General features: G+C 49.3%; 1 protein-coding gene across 2 annotated transcripts in view; it reads right to left on the bottom strand.

Annotated features, from left to right (window-relative positions):
• The window catches only part of PPP2R5C (protein phosphatase 2 regulatory subunit B'gamma), a 1,473,822-nt gene that overhangs the window by 840,329 nt on the left and 614,530 nt on the right, over positions 1-18,963 (bottom strand). For both annotated transcript variants that reach the window (XM_078660190.1, XM_078660191.1), the window contains one exon: positions 15,775-15,885. In XM_078660190.1, coding sequence (XP_078516316.1) covers positions 15,775-15,885 — 111 coding nt within the window. The remainder of the gene's footprint in view (positions 1-15,774; positions 15,886-18,963) is intronic.

Here is an 18,963-nt window from a genome sequence, read left to right as displayed (position 1 = left end):
GATGCCCTTCAAAAACCTATTTACAATGGGGGACTTGAACAAAGATGGCTGATCAGGTAGCCTTAAGAAGGCGGAAAGGGCAGAAAGGTAGCCCTTGATAGTGCCCAGAGCAGAGTCCTGCTGGGCAAGAAAAAGAAGGAAGAGGAGAACCTCAGAAAGAGGTGCAGAGAGAGGATCCACAGCTTTTGCTGCGCACCATGCCACAAATCTGTTCCACTTGCAGGCGTATACCGACTTTGTGGAGGGACGCCTGGCTGCCAGAATGACATTACAGACTTCAGGTGGCAAGTCAAATGGCCTCAACTGTCGCCGCTCAATCTCCAAGCTAGTAGGTGGAGACTGGACAGGTTCGTGTGGAGGATCGTCCCCTGCTGCTGCGACAGTAGGTCCTCCCGAAGAGGCAGACTAATCGGGGGAATCGACAGACATGCTGAGTAGCTCGGGATACCAATATCTTCGTGCCCATTCCGGAACCACAAGGATAACTTGGGCCCGGTCGCGCCTGATCTTCTTCAGCACTCTGGTCAGAAGTGGTATAGGCGGAAAGGCGTATAACAGACCGCAACTCCACTCGCGCCGAAAAGCGTCTCCGAGCGAGTGCCGCCTTGGAAATTCCAACACGCAGAACTGATGACATTGCGCGTTCTCTTCTGTGGCGAATAGATCTAACCAAGGCCCTCCCCACTGCTGAAAGAGGCCTTGCACCACGTCCGAGTTCAGACGCCATTCGCGATCCATCATGCACCGACGGCTGAGTTCGTCCGCCCTGGCGTTCAGAGAACCTGCCAGGTGTTGAACCACCAGGGTCACGCCTTGATGTTCCAGCCACTGCCAGATGCGCAGAGCCTCCTGGCATAGGGTCCATGACCCCACCCCCCACTGTTTGTTGCAGTACCACATGGCATGGTCGGACAAGTTGCCCTGATGCTGGGCCCACTGAAACTTCAGGTCCCACTGCAGAGCCCGCATCTGCCACCGGGTGTGATGCACCAGAAGGATGCAGGAGGCCATCAGCCACAGAAGCCGCCGCGTCAACCTGACCGAGACTCGGGATAAAACCTGAAAGACCGGAATCAGAGCCTGAATATCTCGAACCCGCTGTTCGGGAGGATAAACCCGAAACTGCGCAGAGTCTAGAACCGCTCCGATTAAGAGGAGCTTCTGAGAGGGACACAGGTTTGACTTCGGCACATTGATGGAGAACCCCAGCAAGTGCAGGAGGTCGGCCGTAGTCTGGAGGTGGCTGACGACTGTCTGGGGCGAGCCCGCCTTCAACAACCAGTCGTCGAGGTAGGGAAAGACTGAAACCCCTAACCTGTGCAGATGAGCTGCGACCACCGCCATCACTTTCGTGAACACCCTTGGGGCGCTGGTAAGGCCGAAGGGGAGCACGGTAAACTGAAAGTGCTTGTGGCCTACCGTGAACCGCAGGTAACGCCGGTGGGCCGGCAGGACGGGGGTGTGAAAATAAGCGTCCTGCAAGTCCAACGCTACCACGCTTGTTTTTAAAAATTGTATTTCTGTTCTGACCTGACTTTTTGCACTTGGACACTCTCCCCCTGCTCCCCGATCGGTTCTCCCTGTGCAGCCGATTAAGGCGCTGCTACGGGTCACAGAAGGATTGCCGCCATTCTCGGGGAAGCCCTGGGTCCAGGCCACGCCCAATGCCGTTAGGCCACGCACCTTCCTCTCCTCTCAAACGATGTGTCTTCACCGGCCGCGCAGCGGACGTGCGCAGCGGGCGCGCCAAAGGCAAGCCCGTCTGCGCTTGTACGTGCCAGGTCGGGTCCCGGGGCCCCTCACCCTGCCTGTTTCCTTACCTACTCACCTAACCAACTTCTGGAATGCCACGACGATTGGCCTATTAGTCCATCTATTTTGGCTCGGATCAACTCCCTTGAAATCGCCCAGCCTGGTCGCGCCAATCCTCCATGCCTGCACTCTGGTCCATGCAAGGTGCTGTCACGCCCTGCCTCTTCTCATTCCCGTTCTAAGTATCCTGAAAGTCACCCTCCCACGGCGTCAGTCGCTCTCCTTAACACCGGTCCGCGGTCAAGCACCAATTAGAGCTCTTTGACCTCCTTGATACCACCAAACCTGAGATCCTGTTTCTTACGGAAACCTGGTACACTGCTGCTTCCTTACCCGATATCCTTATTTCCCTCCCTGATCCCTACTATATCCTCCGCGCCGACCGCCCTAAGGGGAAGACCGGGGGCGGTATGATAGTACGCTCTAATCTCCAATTCCAACTCCTTTCCCACCATCCCATTACATCTATTGACTTTCTGGTGGCACGCTCGACTAATCTTGCGATCCCACTCACCTTTGTGCTCCTCTATCGTCCTCCCCAACCCATGCCCCATTTCATTCCAGCCATACAGGACTTACTGGCTACTCTGGTGGTTACAATTCCTCTGTCCTCTTATTGGGTGAATTCAACTTCTGGCCAGGTGACCCACGCGAAGACACCATGTCCAAAGATTTCTCCAACACCCTTCATTGCCTCAACTTTACCCCTTACATCTCTTCCCCCACCCATACCCATGGGCACATTCTTGACCAAGTCTGGTCTGCCAATTTATCTATCGCCATGCCCCATCATATCCCCCTGTGTCTGGTCCGATCACTCCCCGATTACCTTTTCCGCCCCCCTGGGGGTGATTAATACCCCCTCTCTCCCCAAAAACATCTACGCTCGCAACTGGAACAGGGTGGATCTGACTGCCCTAGGCCATTCTCTAGCCTCCTCCGCCCCCACCTTGGCAGACATGCCTCCTAATAGGCAGATAGCCACTATCGACAACTGGCTCTCAGAGGCCTGTAATCAAGTTGCACCTCTAAGACGGGTCCGAACGCACCGCCCCCACGATGCCAACAGATGGTTTTCCAATGCCCTAAAAACCCAGAAATTAGCACTTCGGTAGGCTGAGCGCCAGTGGCGTTGCAGATAATGCCCTGACCTTAACATTCTTTATCTGACTCTTCTTCGTGCCTATAAAAAGGCTATTCTCACCGCCAAGCTAGAACATTTCTCCCAGAAAATTCATCAGGCAGTTAACAAACCTAAGGAGATCTTTACGATCGTGCATGAGCTTGCTGCCTCCGACAGAGTTGCGCCCAGACCTATTCCCTCCAAACCCCTCTGCAACACCCTCAATTACTTTTTTATTGAGAAGATCACCACTATAAAGCAGAACATTCCCTTGGCACCATCTTTGTTCCTTTACCCTCCGTTGCCTTCGCCCCCCTCCTTTCTCGATCAATTTCCCTTGATCACAGAAGAGGTCTTCCGTACTCTCCTGGGAAAAGTTAAAACGGGTTCCCCCGCTGACGTTTGCCCTGCACATATCCTGAGGGAGATCTTCTCTCACTGTCCAGTACCTCCTATTACTCTGCTTAACACTTCCATCACCTCAGGAATTGTACCTGATGCGTTCAAATCTGCCACGGTTATACCTATTATAAAAAAAACTGGTGCCGATCCCACTGTCCCCTCCAACTTTAGACCCATCTCGCTCCTCCCACTTCTGGGCAAGATCTTGGAGAGCCATATCACCTCTTCACTCTCGACCTTCATTGAGGCCCATCACCTCCTGGCGGACCGCCAGGCCGGTTTCCGGCCTGCTCACTCTACGGAATCTGTTGTCCTCTCGGTGGTTGATGAGCTCCGGCGCAGCACCGACACCACCTCCCCCCAGGCCTTAGTTCTTCTTGATCTATCCGCCGCCTTTGATACAGTCGACCACTCCATCCTCCTCGACCGTGTCAGGGGCGCCGGCCTACGGGCGTCGGCCCTGACTTTGCTTACTTCCTTTTTGGCTGACCGCACACAGGCGGTTCGATTGGAGGGCTTTCTTGCACCCATCCGCTCTGTCTCTTGTGGGGTACCCCAAGGCTCCTCCCTTTCCCCCCTTTAGTTTAACCTTTACATACACCCCCTCATTGTTGCTTTACAGGACATGGAGGTCATGGCGTTCAATTACGCTGATGACCTCCAGCTTATCTTCAACCTCTCCTCTTCCCCTGTTTCAATTTCTAGGGTCCACTCCACTCTCACTTTCATCTACAACTGGATGAACCTTAATCAATTAAAATTGAATCTCGACAAGACGGAGTTGGTTCTCACCGGCGGTCCCTCTAATCCCTGGTCCTCTGCTTTTTGGCCCCCCATCTTTGGTCCTCCCCCGTCTCCCTCTGCCTCTGTTAAAACTCTGGGCATTAAAGTCAGCCAAGACCTCTCTTTGCGCCCCCAGATAAACTCGACAGTCTCCTCTTGTTTCCTGTCCCTGAGAACCATCCGCAAAGTCTCGCGTTACTTCTCGGTTGAAGCCCTCAAAGTCATTGTCCTGGCAATGATCTTATCCCGCCTAGATTACGGCAATGCCCTTTATGTGGGCATCCCTGCTTACGAGCGCAGTCGCTTGCAGCTTATACAGAACCAAGCTGCTCGCCTTATCTACAGACTCCCTAAATCGAGTCATACCACCCCTCTGCTTAAAACTCTCCACTGGCTCCCCATTAGGGAACGCTCGCTCTTCAAAATGGGCTGTCTGATCCTTATGTCTCTGGCCGGCACTGCTCCAGCATTCATTAGAACTAAGATCAATGCCTATGTTCCAGCTAGAAATCTCCGCTCCTCCTCCCAATTCCTTCTCCACGTCCCTCGCTTCCGCAAGAAGAAATCGGGTGGTTCCAGGTTCTCGACACTTGCCCCCCTCTTTCGGAATGCACTCCCTCTGGTAATTAGGTCCATTCCCTTCTATCTGGACTTTCGGTCAGCTCTAAAAACCCATCTTTTCTCCTCTGCCTATTCCTCTTAATCCCACACCCCCCTCCTTCCTCAGTTTCAGTTCCCTTCTGCAGCGCCAAGAAACCGTTTGGTAGTAGAGCGCTCTACAAAAACCTTCAACTTCTACCATCCAGTCTCCAGGGTCTAGGGCAGCTAAGACCTGAGCCAATGTCAGCATCTTGAACTTCTCCTTCCGGAGGAAGCCGTTGACGTTCCGTAGATCCAAGATAGGGCGTAGGCCCCCTTTGCCCTTCTTGGGTACCAGAAAGTAGTGGGAGTAACAACCACACCCTACTTCTGGCCCAGGAACGCGCTCAATGGCCCCCTTGGCCAAGAGGGCCGTAACTTCCTCTTGCAGAAGTTGCAAGTGATCCCCCGACACGTGGTGGAATTGCGGTGGCATGGCTGGAGGGGTCGTCTCGAAGGGGAGGGAGTAGCCCCTTCGGACGATTTGCAGCACCCACCTGTCCGACGTGACAGTGCGCCAGTGGAAGAGGTGATGGCGGATCCTGCCTCCCACTGGCGTCACATGGGCCTGAAAGCACGGACTAGGCGGGTGCTTCAGGGGAAGGTGTGGAATGGCCTCGCCGTTGTCCCCGACCGCCGGCACGGCGATTTCCACGGCCACCACCGCGCTGTGTAGTAGTCTGTGGTGCGTGGCTGGCAGCACGTGTGGGAGCGCCCCTTCCTTGGCCACCAAAGGAGCGAAAGGCACCCGTTTGCTGGCGTGGGGCTGAGAGGCCCAAGGACTTGGCCATAGCCCTGGAGTCCTTAAAAAGCTCAAGCGCATGGTCTGCCTTGTCGCCAAATAGGCGACGGCCATCAAACGGAATGTCCAGAAGGGTGCCCTGGACATCGGCCAAAAAGTTGGCGGACCTCAACCAGGCGTGGCGTCGAACTTCCACCGTCATTGCCATCTCTCTGCCCAGTGAGTCCGTGGCATCCAGCCCACACCGGAAGGAGTAGCGCGCTCCATCTCCACCCTCCGCAAGGGCTTGGGCGAGTTTAGCCCGGGCCTCCTCCGGGCATTGTGGCAGCACGTCCGCGACAGTGTCCCACAGGGAGAGGGTGTAGCGCCCAAGAGGCATGCGGTATTGACAGACCGCAGTCCCAAACTCAGAGACGAGAACATTTTCTTTCCGAATTGCTCGTACCTCTTGGATTCCCGATCGGGTGGAGATGTCGGGGATGCGGTCTGGGAAGTGGAGGCCTGGATGACCAGGCTCTCGGGGGTGGGATGGGTGGACAAAAAGCAAGGGTCGCCCGCCCGGGGCCGGGTGGTAGCGTCTGGCCACGTTCCCATCCACAGGCGGACCTGTGGCGTGCTTGGACCAAGTGCTCACAAGAACGTCACACAGGGCCTCATTAAACGGCAGCAGAGGCTCAGTGGAGCATGCCTGCAGTTTAAGAAACTCAGTGAGGAGGTTAGTCCTCACGGCCGCGACGTGGAGCGTCAGGCCCAAGGCCTTGGCTGCCCGCGTCAACACTACACTGTAGGCAGCCCCCTCCTCCGTAGCCACGGTGGGAGGGGAGACAAATCCAGTGTCTGGCGAAGTGTCAATTCCACTGGCCTCCCCAAGCTCATATGTCCAGTCCTGTTGAGACTGGCACTCCTGTGCCAGAGGGTCCATAGACCCCTCCCAATCACCCTCATCACCCATCTCCTGAAGTTCAGGGTCAACGGATGGGGCCGGTTCGTGGAAATAGAAATCTCCAAACGACGTCGAGAGCGCCGCTCCGGCGCCGGAACCGAATCGAGGGGAGGATTGGGGACGGCGCCGGGGGTGACACCTGCTGGGCCGGCGAGGTCGTGAGGTCGACCGGCAATGACCCGGATCCGGAAGTGGATCCAGGGAGGGCCTGCAGCGCCGGGACCTAAGTAGCTGGCGGCGCCCGGGGCCGAGGCACCCGACAGCATCTGAGCCGAAGCACCCGACCCGCCAGGCCCTTCAGCCAGGACCGTTGGGCCCGAAGGCGCCACGGGACCCGACTGAGGAGGGAGGGACCTCATGGCCATGAGGTACCGCTCGACCTCCTCCGGCGTTGCATCGTGCACAGGGACCTGCAGTTGTGGGGCAGGATGTGGTGCCTGCGACTCCGTCAGAGCCGCATAGGTGGTGTCACCCGAACCCCCGGCCACGTCGTGCGAGCATCGGGGTGGGTCGGAGGAACGATGACGTCGCTCCGACCGCTCATGCCTCTTACCTGAGGAAGATCCAGACGACCGATGCCGACTCCCGGAGCTACGAGGCTTCCGGCCCCGCGACCGGTCCTTCGACCTCCTGTGGGACCGGGACCTGGAACGGCGCGGGGCCGACTGCCGGAGCTCCAGTCACTTGCGGGACCGCTCCCGCCTAGCCTTCGACGTCAGGGCCCGGCAGTCGGGGCAGGTGTGGTCGTCGTGGTCGAGGCCTAGACACTGAAGGCACCGGCAATGGGGGTCGGTAACCGACATCAGTCGGTCGCACCTGGAGCAAGGTTTGAAACCAGGCATCCCTACCGGCACCGTAGGAGTCGATGAGACTCGAGAAAGACGATCAAAAAGTTTAGTCAAAAAGTGACTAAGGGGTGAGCTTCTCCGGATCTGCGCTAGCTGGCGTGGAAAAAAGAACTGACGTCAGCGCGCTAGGGTGGCGTCTAAGTACTCCGACGTCATTCCGGCGCTAACGACGCCGACGACTGACGCAGAGCCGCGGACGACGCCTGCCGGCGCGCAGGGGCATTGCTAGGCAAAATGTTCCAGATCCAGTCTGACGCCTGGTGATATTCTAAGGTAAGGAATCTATCACTAACGTGTCTCTTTCAGATTCAAAGTTATTATCATTTTAGGTTTCCTTTACTTTGCAGTGCAGTACTTAAAAGCAGTGGGGCAACGCTCCTCGACCATAGCAGATGTATATATGTATTTCTAACTTTGTACAGCAGTACACTATATATTCTTTGAAGCTTAAAGAAAAGATAAAATGGCCACATTTCGTTTAAATTTCATTTTTTTAAAGGCCAATTTCATAAACATTTGTCACTGATAGCAAAGTCACCATAGAAAATCTTTATTATTTTTTTTTTTAAAGGAAAATTAAAGGGAATTTGTGACACTAACAAAAGTCCAGTGCACACGTTAGGTTTGGTATATGGTCAAGACCTTCATAGTAAGCAAACAACAGCATCTAATGAAACAAGGTAGACAAATCTGAATAGTTTTTTCAAATGCAATATAATGAGCCTTCCTTTTAGGAAGGGTGACATCAAAGAAAACAACAAACCAACACGTGTTTCGTCATGCGGGCGATGGACCCGTGACTCTTCAGGGCCGTCTTATGTCAGAAGTCGAAGGTTCGTTTAGCCAGTGATATTTCTGATCGGCTAGCAAGGGTGTAAGAGAAGGTTTCTCTCCAACAGAGGAACAAGACACCACCGGTCTTGACTGTGGGGCTATTTTACAGATTCCCGTGGAGACGGCTGTACCCGACCGTCCCACTATTACCTTCATTTGAAGTTTGACTACACCGAGATACCTTCTCTTACACCCGTGCTAGCCGGGTCGGAAATATCACCGGCTAAACAAACCTTCGACTTTTGACATCAGACAGCCCTGAAGAGTCACGGGCCCATCGCCCGCATGACGAAACACGTGTCGGTTGGTTGTTTTCTTTGATGTCACCCTTCCTAAAAGGAAGGCTCATTATATTTCATTTGAAAAAACTATTCAGATTTGTCTACCTTGTTTCATTAGATGCGGTTGTTTGCTTACTAAGAAGGCCTTGATCATATACCAAACCAAACGTGTGCACAGGACTTTTGTTATATTCACTGAGTGAGCCCTTGTCACTCCTTGCAGAGGTTTTGGGGTCTCCTCTGACCTGTAGCACCGTCTATTTGTTACCACCTTTCACCAATCACTTACCGCTACCAGCTCAGGCGTCATCCTTCCTGCACATGCAGAAACCCTACACGGAACCCTTAGGAATTTGTAACACTGTTAGACAATGGGCAAAGCATAGGAGAGAAAAACTGGCACTGTGCCCTTTCGAACCTCACAATACACCTTGTCTCCCCAGCAGCCCCACAGTTGAATGATGGTGGTTGCTCGGGCAAACACAGATAGGTCATAAGAGCAGGCCGATAACCTTCCAACGTATCCACTGCTAGACCTTGCGGAGCTAATGCAAGAACAAACCAAAAAAGTGGCTTATAAGTGGTTAAAGGCCTACAACAGGCAACAAATCTGTCCCAGGGACCAGGCTAGACTAGATCATGTAGAGGACATCGGCTGCAAGAATAACATTGACCACTTCAGCTGTAAACCAAAAGTCTTCAATTGCTGCGGTTCAGTGTCCACACATGGATGTGTTGGTTGTAGAGACTCCGAAAAAGGACCTCTCCCTGTTGCAGTGATAGGCAGAGCACGAGCTCTGGATATCTCGCCCTTCTAGCAGAGGTCGTGCTTATTAAGATTTGCGCGCAGTCTATCCTGATCTTCAGCAGAACTTGAGGCAGACAAGGTAGCAGTGAAAATGCAGACAAAAGTCTTTTGTTTCATTTCAACAAAAATGCGCCACGGAGCAAATATTTTGTGGGAGACTCCAAGGCACAAAATTGTCGTCCATGTGTGTTTCATGGGGGACAAAAAGATTTCTCTAGTGCAAACCTACTGGACGATTTAGTCTCTCGCCACCACGGCGTGGACATGCCACTCTTGAGATGCCAGCCGACTTCTGCTCAGTGCATCTGCAAGATGCTTGACTACCAGAAAGTTGTTCTGCAGGCCAACCACTTCAAGAGACTTAGGGCGTTCTGTCAGAGTCCAGGACTGCACTCCGCCCTGCTTGCTGCTGTAGCACATTAAGGTTGTGTTGCTTGAAGGGATCTACATCAGTCACCATTTGATAGATTGCAGGAAGGCTTTCAGAGCCAGAGAGATCACCTGAAGTTCTGGAAGATTAATACTTAGCTGGCTCTCAGTCAGAGGACTCGGATCTGTACCATCCGCAGGCGATACCCCACCCCATGTAAGAGCGGTGTATCTATCAAACCTCTGAAGCCTAGGTGGGAAGATACAGAGGCCTACTGCATGTCAGTCTGGCCTTGTCTGCCACCACTGAAGGTCCTGAGCGGTCTCCTGTGAGATCGGGATGGAGTAAGAGCTAGCCCCGATGCAGAGCACACTGCAGGGCCTACAGATGCCATATGGCTTTAGCTATGAGGATGCACAAGTCTAATCTCCTGCATCTTGCATAGGTGAGACGTCCGCTGATTAATGGAAAACCCTAAGGATAACAGGAGTTCGGGCCTTTGTCCAGAGGTGGTCCACAGCTGACTGAGGTGAGTCAACCTTTAGAAGCCTATACTTGAGGTAAAGGAATGCCTGTATCCTCGACCTCCAAAGTGGCCACTGCAAGCACTTTTGTGAACATATGGGAAACCGAGGTAAGTAAAAAAGGATGGACCGTAACTTGAAAGTGTGACTGGCCAACCCCAAGCAACAGATAAGGTGGTGAAAGGACAGGTTTAACCACGTCTTGCAAACCCAGGGACACCTTACAGCCTCCTGGGTAAAGAGTTTAACGAGCCCGAGCCAAGGTGAGCATGAAGACAAACTCAATTGGTTTGCTAGCCGCTGCAGCAGAGGAGCAAGAGTTGTAGTACTGCTGCCCCTACTGGTGTTAACTGTTTCGACTTTTGCCTCACCCTCAGTCTCAAAAGGACAGAGTCAGTTGCTGCAGTTTAAGTTTGTGAAGGCTGGTATTGTCTGTACACTATTCCCCTAGCTTACTCCCTACCCTTCCTGTATTGATGTGTAAACAGCTTAGCTTACAATAACAGCCCAAAAGACCTAGATGTGGTGCGACGGTCTTTAAAGTGTTCCAATGCTGAATCAGCCTCTTCACCCAATAGCATGGAGCCATCACACGGCATGTCAATTAAAGACAGTTGAATATCCCCTAAAAAATTAGTTGATCTCATCCAGGTGTGCCGACTGAGCTCGCACTGGATCCAGCTGTGCAATCAGTAGCGTTCAGGCCATCTCAGAGCACATGCTTTGTATCATCTTAGCCAGAATGTATTATTTGGGCCAAAGAGGCCCTGAGGTCCTTGGGGACCTCGGGCAAGAACTTGCTCACTATAGACAACAACACTGAGTGTATCTTCCTAGAAGAAGACAAACTGTGTTAATAGATATGAGGACTAAACCAGCAGACTAAAAAAATCAGATTTCTTGAAGGTATGGATTCTCTATCTGCAGCACTGGTGAGAAATTCAGATTGACCATACTTGTCGATGCCTGAACAATCGGGCTTTATGGTGAACGAGTTCTGATAAGAAAGTTTAGATTACTCGGAGTAAGTCAATATTGCCTAGTCCACAGGTTGACTGTTCGAAGGGCATGAGCATGACTTGGACCAAGTTGCGATAAGGGAGTAAGTAAAGGACTCATTGAAAGGCAGCATGGGCGTAGTTGAAGAATTCCAGTCAAAAAGCTTGTCTGTGTCTCAACAGCAGGCCCAGAGCTTCAGCTGCCCTCTGAGCCACCACTGCAAACATGACATTTTCTATCATTTTGGTCCAAGTGGCAAGACTAGCTCTGTTTCAAGAGAAATGTCTAGCCCAGTGGCATTTTAGAGTTTTAAATAGAAGGCATCATTGGTGTAATGAGGAGGAAGTACGCTGGAGGAATCAAGTTTTCCCACTCCCCATTATTATCCTTAGAGACATTAGGTGAATCCTTCACCAGGTCAAAATCAGAACTGAGGAGAGCCTCACACCTACAGTGTATCAGCAGAGGTCTTGGATTAGAGCCAGCATGCATCCCAACTGGTTGCGACTTTGCGATCTCATAGCTTAATAAGGACCAGGAGAAGTGAAACGTCTGTATCGGATTATAAGCTGGCAGCGGTGGAGTCAGTGTCGGCACCAGTACAGAAGGAACAAGGTAAGACCCTGGTGCCAGAGAAGAGGATCAGGTCAATAACGTGGTCTAGAGGAGACAAAAGGCATAAAGGACGGAAACTTCAGCAGATGTCCGACTGGAGACCCCTGCAGCTCAGGGGGGTCCGAAGACACACTAAGGGAAGGAGAAACAATTTGCTCTTTTCTATTTTGACACCAAAGTGAATTTTTGCTCATGCCTGCAGTAAGAAGAGAACAGATTTATACCACGCTTCGCATGAAAATAGAACTTTCTTTAAAAAACATGCCTTTGTTGGTTGGTCAAAATACATTCTGTAGCTTTTGAGAAATATTCGTTTGAAAATAGTGTCAGGTGGGTCTGAAAGAGCTAACATTTTGTATATCTCTGCCATTTAAAATTGTAATTCAGTAAGTTGAAACTTCTGTCATTCACAATTGAACTTTTTGACAAATGTGACTGGCTGGTGATTTTCTCTGGAGAATCTTCTTTCACCATCTTGAAAATCTCAAAACGATTTTAGGTTGCAGTGTGTAACAAATTCCACAGGAAAGGGGAGGCTCTATAGCAAGAGTATGATCCCAGGAAAGTGGTAGAAGGGAACCAGACTTGTGAAAAGCTTGAGCAGCATACCGTAAAAAATATTCAAATCTGTGCTTGGTTCGCAACATAAAAGCCTGATTGCAAGGGTCACCATTATAAGTAATAAACCCGTCCACCATTGTTAAAAAAAATTGCAAATCTGATTCCATTCGCGACTTACACAAACAGCAAAATAAAAATTATAATAAAGGTGTATGCAGCAGAGATACAGAGGTAAAGAGAAAACAAGAGTAAAATATTACACCAGAGGAGAGTCAAAGGCCATTCACAGTGGAGACTATATACAAAGGGGAGGTTAAATAACAATGGTGGGTGAGGCTGCTACGCACCTTTCAATAAAAGAACCTCAGTTATAAACTGAGTTATGGTGCTGCCGCAAACACACAAACCACTACAATTTGGCAGTAACATATACAAAGCATGCCATAGCTCACACTGCCATGCTCTAAACACCCAATTGCTCATGGCACTAGAAAATAAGGTAGTCTAGCATTAGTTAAACATGACGTCGACATGACTAATTGTGCGTGGTGTATCATAACTGGCAACTTTGTGGTTTCACACATTTTAGCAAAACCCATTACTCAGTATTTAACCATGCTTTTTCACTTAATAGCTAACTAACTAGATAAATAGAGATAGGTAGGCAACATTAACAATATAAAAGACTGTCCAGCCACTATTTATGCCTTGATGTCAGAAGTCTTGAAGCTTAACTCCTCGAAGACAGAGTTGGCCCAAATGGCAAATTACAACAAACAAGCTGTACCATAAGTTCTACTCATAACAATGAATTTTGACAAATTCTCCCAACTGAAAGTCTGCAAACAGTCTTTCTGCTACCACCTAGAAAGCAACCTCAGGTTCAAATGGGACATCATAAAGTAAATTCATGATACCAAATGTCCATTTTTTATAACAGTCAAGTACTCTACAGAAACAGATATGAGAACAGTTGGTCAAGCACGGGCCCTATTCCAGTTACTCAGAGGTAACACTATGATTGCTAGTGCCTCACACAAACAACTCTTATTTTTTTACTTTTAACAAACCGACATAAAATGCAAAATTGTTATACATCGCTATTATATGGTAGTCCACTGATCCCCCTCCACCCCCCACTCTCTCCGTGCCACAGTGTTCTCTAGGGGTGATCCAAATCCACATGGGTGAAATACTAGGGTAAATCGTGCTGTCCATTGGCCCCACATCTCAACATACTTTTTCAGATATCTTTGGGTCTCATTGATGAATTCTGTAGAGCAGTAGTCCACCCCCGCTTGTTCAGTGGGGGTGACTCAACAGCTCTCCAAACTTTGCAATGTCCCTTTTGGCTACATGCAGGTCCCCGTAGGCCACCACGTTCATTCTTTAGCCCCAGTAAATTCATTTTAAGGTCAGGCTCAATGATATACCTGGGCTAATATTTTATGTACCTCATACCAGTATTGCTAAATCTTGGGACACAGCCACATTGTATGAAAGGAAGTACCTATTTCAGACCCACACCTAAAGCAGTTGGGGGAGTGGCTTCTTTTGATTTCTCATAGCCATTGGGGAGTCAATATCAGTCTCTCAGACCAGTGGAGATGCCAGGGGTGCTTCTTTGCGTCTGCTGTCCTCATCATTGTGGGAAGGGTGTGGGCCACCCCCAGCCATGGCAGCAACCAAGTTGTACAAAAGGGGATGATGGACGGAGCGTTTGAGCAAATCAAACACTCACCCCCAGTCAACTGATCTGGGTTTAATCCATCACCATTCTTTTGCTCAATCGGCCACCCCAGTTCAGACATGGCTATATGCAAATCAGTCTGACCCTATGCCTCATGGGAACAGTCCAGCCCGAACTGCCAAGCCATGTCTTCCCTGGACCAGAAACAAGCATCCTGGGACCGGTTTCGGATTCATAATCCTCATCAGCCAGGCTATCTTGAATCCAGTGGCCAAGTGAGCAAGGGACTCACGTCTGAGCATACCCTGCCACACTTAGGGCGAACAAAGCGATTCAAAAGGGGATGATGGACGGAGCGTTTGAGCAAATCAAACACTCACCCCCAGTCAACTGATCTGGGTTTAATCCATCACCATTCTTTAGCTCACTTGGCCACCCCAGTTCAGACATGGCTATATGCAAATCAGTCTGACCCTGTGCCTCATGGGAACAGTCCAGCCCGAACTGCCAAGCCATGTCTTTCCTGGACCAGAAACAAGCATACTGGGACCGGTTTCGGATTCATAATCCTCATCAGCCAGGCTATCTTGAATCCAGTGGCCAAGTGAGCAAGGGACTCACGTCTGAGCATACCCTGCCACACTTAGGGCGAACAAAGCGATACAAAAGGGGATGATGGACGGAGCGTTTGAGCAAATCAAACACTCACCCCCAGTCAACTGATCTGGGTTTAATCCATCACCATTCTTTAGCTCACTCGGCCACCACAGTTCAGACATGGCTATATGCAAATCAGTCTGACCCTGTGCCTCATGGGAACAGTACAGCCCGAACTGCCAAGCCATGTCTTCCCTGGACCAGAAACAAGCATCCTGGGACCGGTTTCGGATTCATAATCCTCATCAGCCAGGCTATCTTGAATCCAGTGGCAACCAAGTTGGGCATTCCCTTCTCCACCAGGACACTCCATGTCCCGGAGGCGGACCCAGAGTCCAGCAGCTGGAGGGGGAGTTTGAGCCCCCCCAACACACTGGAAAGATCCTCTACCCCCACCCAGTCTGTTGGCTACTTGGGGAGATCAAGAGAAATAGCACCCTAGTTACCATGGCACTTCAGGAAACCCACTGGCTCACACTGCCTAGCTACAGAACATTGGAGATCTGCTGTGTCACCACCAACAAAGTGAACTCCTATATGCCGCTTTCCCGGACAGACCCACAACGGTGACAAACGGCATATGCAGCAAAAACATTCTTAGATCACAAAATGCAAGAAAAGTCATCCAAATAGGAAGACTTTTCCTGGTATATCATGAGGATCTGGAACCCAATACAGCAACAGATACTTCAAGCTTCATCTCTCCTCCAGTGGAGGATGAAAATGAAGATACGCCTTTTCCAGGACAGCTCGTTAGCAAGTAACTATAGCTACTTCCCCCACAGATGTTATGTGAAGAAGGCCACTATCCTTTTGTAAGCCTTTCTCACATCCACTCCCTGTAACCCACCTCTCATATTTTAAAGCACTACTTTGGATTACCGTTCAGCTTGCACTTTACACGCAAATATAAATACAAGGGAATTGTTTTGCTGGTATACCAAACTGGTGTTGTAACAGTGTTTTAAGAATTGAGGTGGAAAATGAGCTTGTACAAATAATAGTTTTGCAGATGCAAAAATGACACAAAGGATACAGTTTTTTTTAATAAGAATTGTACACAGTCACAAGGAGTTTTGAAAGCGAAGCAATGAAAGTAAATCAATACACATTCTGCAAAACAGTCCTGAGTTGTAAAATCACCTGAAGATGAGGCCATGCAGCTTCTAGTGTTGGTTCATCCTCCTCTGGATCAAATTCTGCTCCCGTTGGATTTGAAGAAGGAGGTAACGTCCGGAACATGTTTACTGCAAACTACATTGGAGAAAAAATGTTACACTGAATGTTCATGGACGTTTTTCCAGACCAGTTCAAATAAGTTCATAAACGTGAAAGAAAAAGGTACTACTGTCTTATGAATCTGATATGAGTAAGCAAAGGTTACAACAATCAAAAACAGACTTCAATCCGTCTGTTTTAGCCCTTTAAGGATGTTTGTCGGAAAGCTGTAATCATCCCTTGATGAGGGAGCATGTTGAACTCCCAGCTGTTAAAATCCTCTTTCTATATAACAAAAACAGGCCATCACAGAAATAAAGCAGGACTACAATACCAATACAGGGAAAATGGATAGCATGGCTCTGTGGTTAACCTATCACACTATCAAAGGTCATTCATAAATCAGTAGGAATGACCTCTCTTCAATCCAGTAGCCATTGCAATCCACATTTAGGAGCAGTGGGGCTGTGAACGCTTGCTTAACAATGACAAGTTAAGTTATCAATGTTTTTAAAATTATCGGTCTGGCGTGGCGATACTGCTAATATTTGTACCAGCACACACACACAAGAATTTAGGAATCAAGGGCACCTTAATTCGATACAAGCGTTCACAGGATTCTGCATATGTAATGTTTATCATAAATACAGAGTTACTGCTTCGTTTTACAAAAGCGCTTAAATTATATAAAGCTCAAGCTCACCCTTCATTGCAATGCATGCTTAAAATGGATGAAACATTTTTTATGTTAAGTGGCTTGCTTTGTTATTGCTCTTCCTTGGACGTGCACTCCAAGGCATACAGCGCGGCACATTTTATAAGTGGAAAGTGTATGAACAGGGGAAAATAACAGTTTCAATTTTCCTCTAGTCTTTCAAGCTTTTCACTCTGCAGCTATAGTTCAGTTGAGGGAAACATTAACTACTTTAAGAATTAAAAATAAAACTCCATATTTAAAACACAAAAAAGAAAAAGTGAGAATGTATCCTAAGACCATTAAATTTTAATGGAATGATGTTATAAAACCTGGGAAAAGGGTCTTAAGTCCCAAAACATTTCTGGATTCTGCTTCTAACAAGACAAATATCTGTATTTCAACCACCAACGAAGAGGTGAAGGCATTTACTTGGGCAGTCATGTCGAGTCTGCTTTCGATGTTGATGATCCAGAGGTTATTCGAGTGGGTGTGTGTTGGTCCTAACTCTACTGGCCACCAGGTGGAGACCTACAGTAATGTGCTCAGTTCAGCTTTATACAGTTGGTCTTCATCAAGTGGGCGATTTCAATCATGCAAGCATTGACCTTGATTCGAATGCTGGGCGTCTCGTTCGTGAAGGAGAGAACGAGTTGTGGGTCATCGGTGTATGAGAGGACATGGATATCGTGAGAGCAGATGATGCTGGAGAGGGGGGGATCATGTATACGTTGAAGAGGGTCAGGCTTAGGTAGGAGCCTTGCGGAATTCTACAGTTAAGGTCACATATGTCTGAGGTGTATGGTGCCAGGCTGATAACTGGATCCCTTCCAGTCAAAAAGGATTAGAACCATCGGAGTGCATGTCCTTGGATTCCGATGTCGTGTGGGTGTTGAATAAGGATTGGGTGGGAGACTGTCAAATGCTGGGGAGAGGTTCAGGAGGATGAGGGTTGCATTGTCTGCCTCTGTCCAGAATCATGCAGATGTCATTCGTGGCCACGATGAGGGCAGTTTCCGTGCTATGCTTGGGTCTGAAACAAGACAGAGGTGTCGAAGACTTGGTGGTCGATGAGGTATTGGGTGAAGTGTCTTGATGATTTTCTCCACGACTTTAGCTCTAAATGGTAGCAGGGAGATCGGTCTGTAGCTGGTGAGCGTTTAAGGGACAGCAGAAGGTTTCTTAGCAATGGGAGGACAGATGCATGTTTCCAAGCGTCTGGTAAGGTCATGGAAAAAGTGGAGGTATTCTTGGGTTGAGGTCCTCTGGAGTCAGAATGGTGGGAGCAAGGGTCCGATGGGGCCACTGAGTGGATGACTTCATGGTGGCGGAGGTTTCTTCTGGGGAGATGCCAAGCCATGTGGTTAGTATTGGTTCTTTAGATAAGTGCAGGAGGCGTCTAGCGAGGTCTGCCAGGTCAGGTTGTGGGCTGAAGTTGCTATAAATGGCAGGGATTTTGTTGCTGAAGAATTGAGAAAGATTGTCAGAGATCCTGCAAGGGAGTGATCAGTTGAAGGCGGACGATGAGAGATAATATTTTCACAATAGCTAAGACTCCTTTGCTTCGGTTTGTGCTGGCACTGATGCGGTCAGCTAGAGCGGCGCGTTTGGTGGTCAGGATCATTTGGTTGTAGCATCTCAGGGCAGATTTGATCATGCTCCAGTCTGCATTGTCCTTGGCTCATTCTCCATTTGCGCTCCAAATGTTTGCAGTGGGGTTTAATCTATCTAAGATCCTCCACATACCAACTGGCCTGGGGTTTGGATCTTGATGTATTGTTGTGTTTGAGGGGATAGCAAGTCACTACAATCCAGTTATTGAAAATCTTGGTGACTTTGGGGAGACTCTTGCTGTGTTCGGGTCAGTGGACAGCAAGAGTGGTGTTCCAGTCTAGATCAGTGATACTGCTCCAATTTCTGCAGGTGGTCTGGCGATGGTGCATGTGCACTGGTCCAGAACCAGGATGCTGAACTTGACACAGGCATAGTTTGTCCAGGAAACTGGTGTGGGCTCGTTGACTCGGATGTAGTCAAAGTTAGTGAGACCAGGATCCATGAGGTGTCCAGAGACATGGGTAGGTCCCTTTTTTCGTTGGGTGAGGCATTGGCTTCCGAGGTCTTCAATGAGTGCTTGAGTTGGGATCGTTGTGGTATTTTATATTGAGCATTAGAAGAAGGCACATTATAAAATAAAGTCTATAAATTGAGAATCTACAGCAAAATAAGGCATTTTCTAAAACATTCCTGCGCTTTAACAAGGTCCCGTCAGCACACCCAAGCAAGAAAGAAATTGCACTAAATGGGACTCTGCAAACAACGATAATAGCTGCAGTAAAACAATGTATTTGTTATGTGATTAAAATCTACAAATTGATCAGAATTTCTGGATTACAATTACCATGTTAATAATCTGTTATAAA

Source organism: Lissotriton helveticus, chromosome 9 (genome assembly GCF_964261635.1).
Source record: "Lissotriton helveticus chromosome 9, aLisHel1.1, whole genome shotgun sequence".
Classification (NCBI taxonomy): domain Eukaryota; kingdom Metazoa; phylum Chordata; class Amphibia; order Caudata; family Salamandridae; genus Lissotriton; species Lissotriton helveticus.
This window is presented reverse-complemented; position numbering and strand designations above follow the sequence as displayed.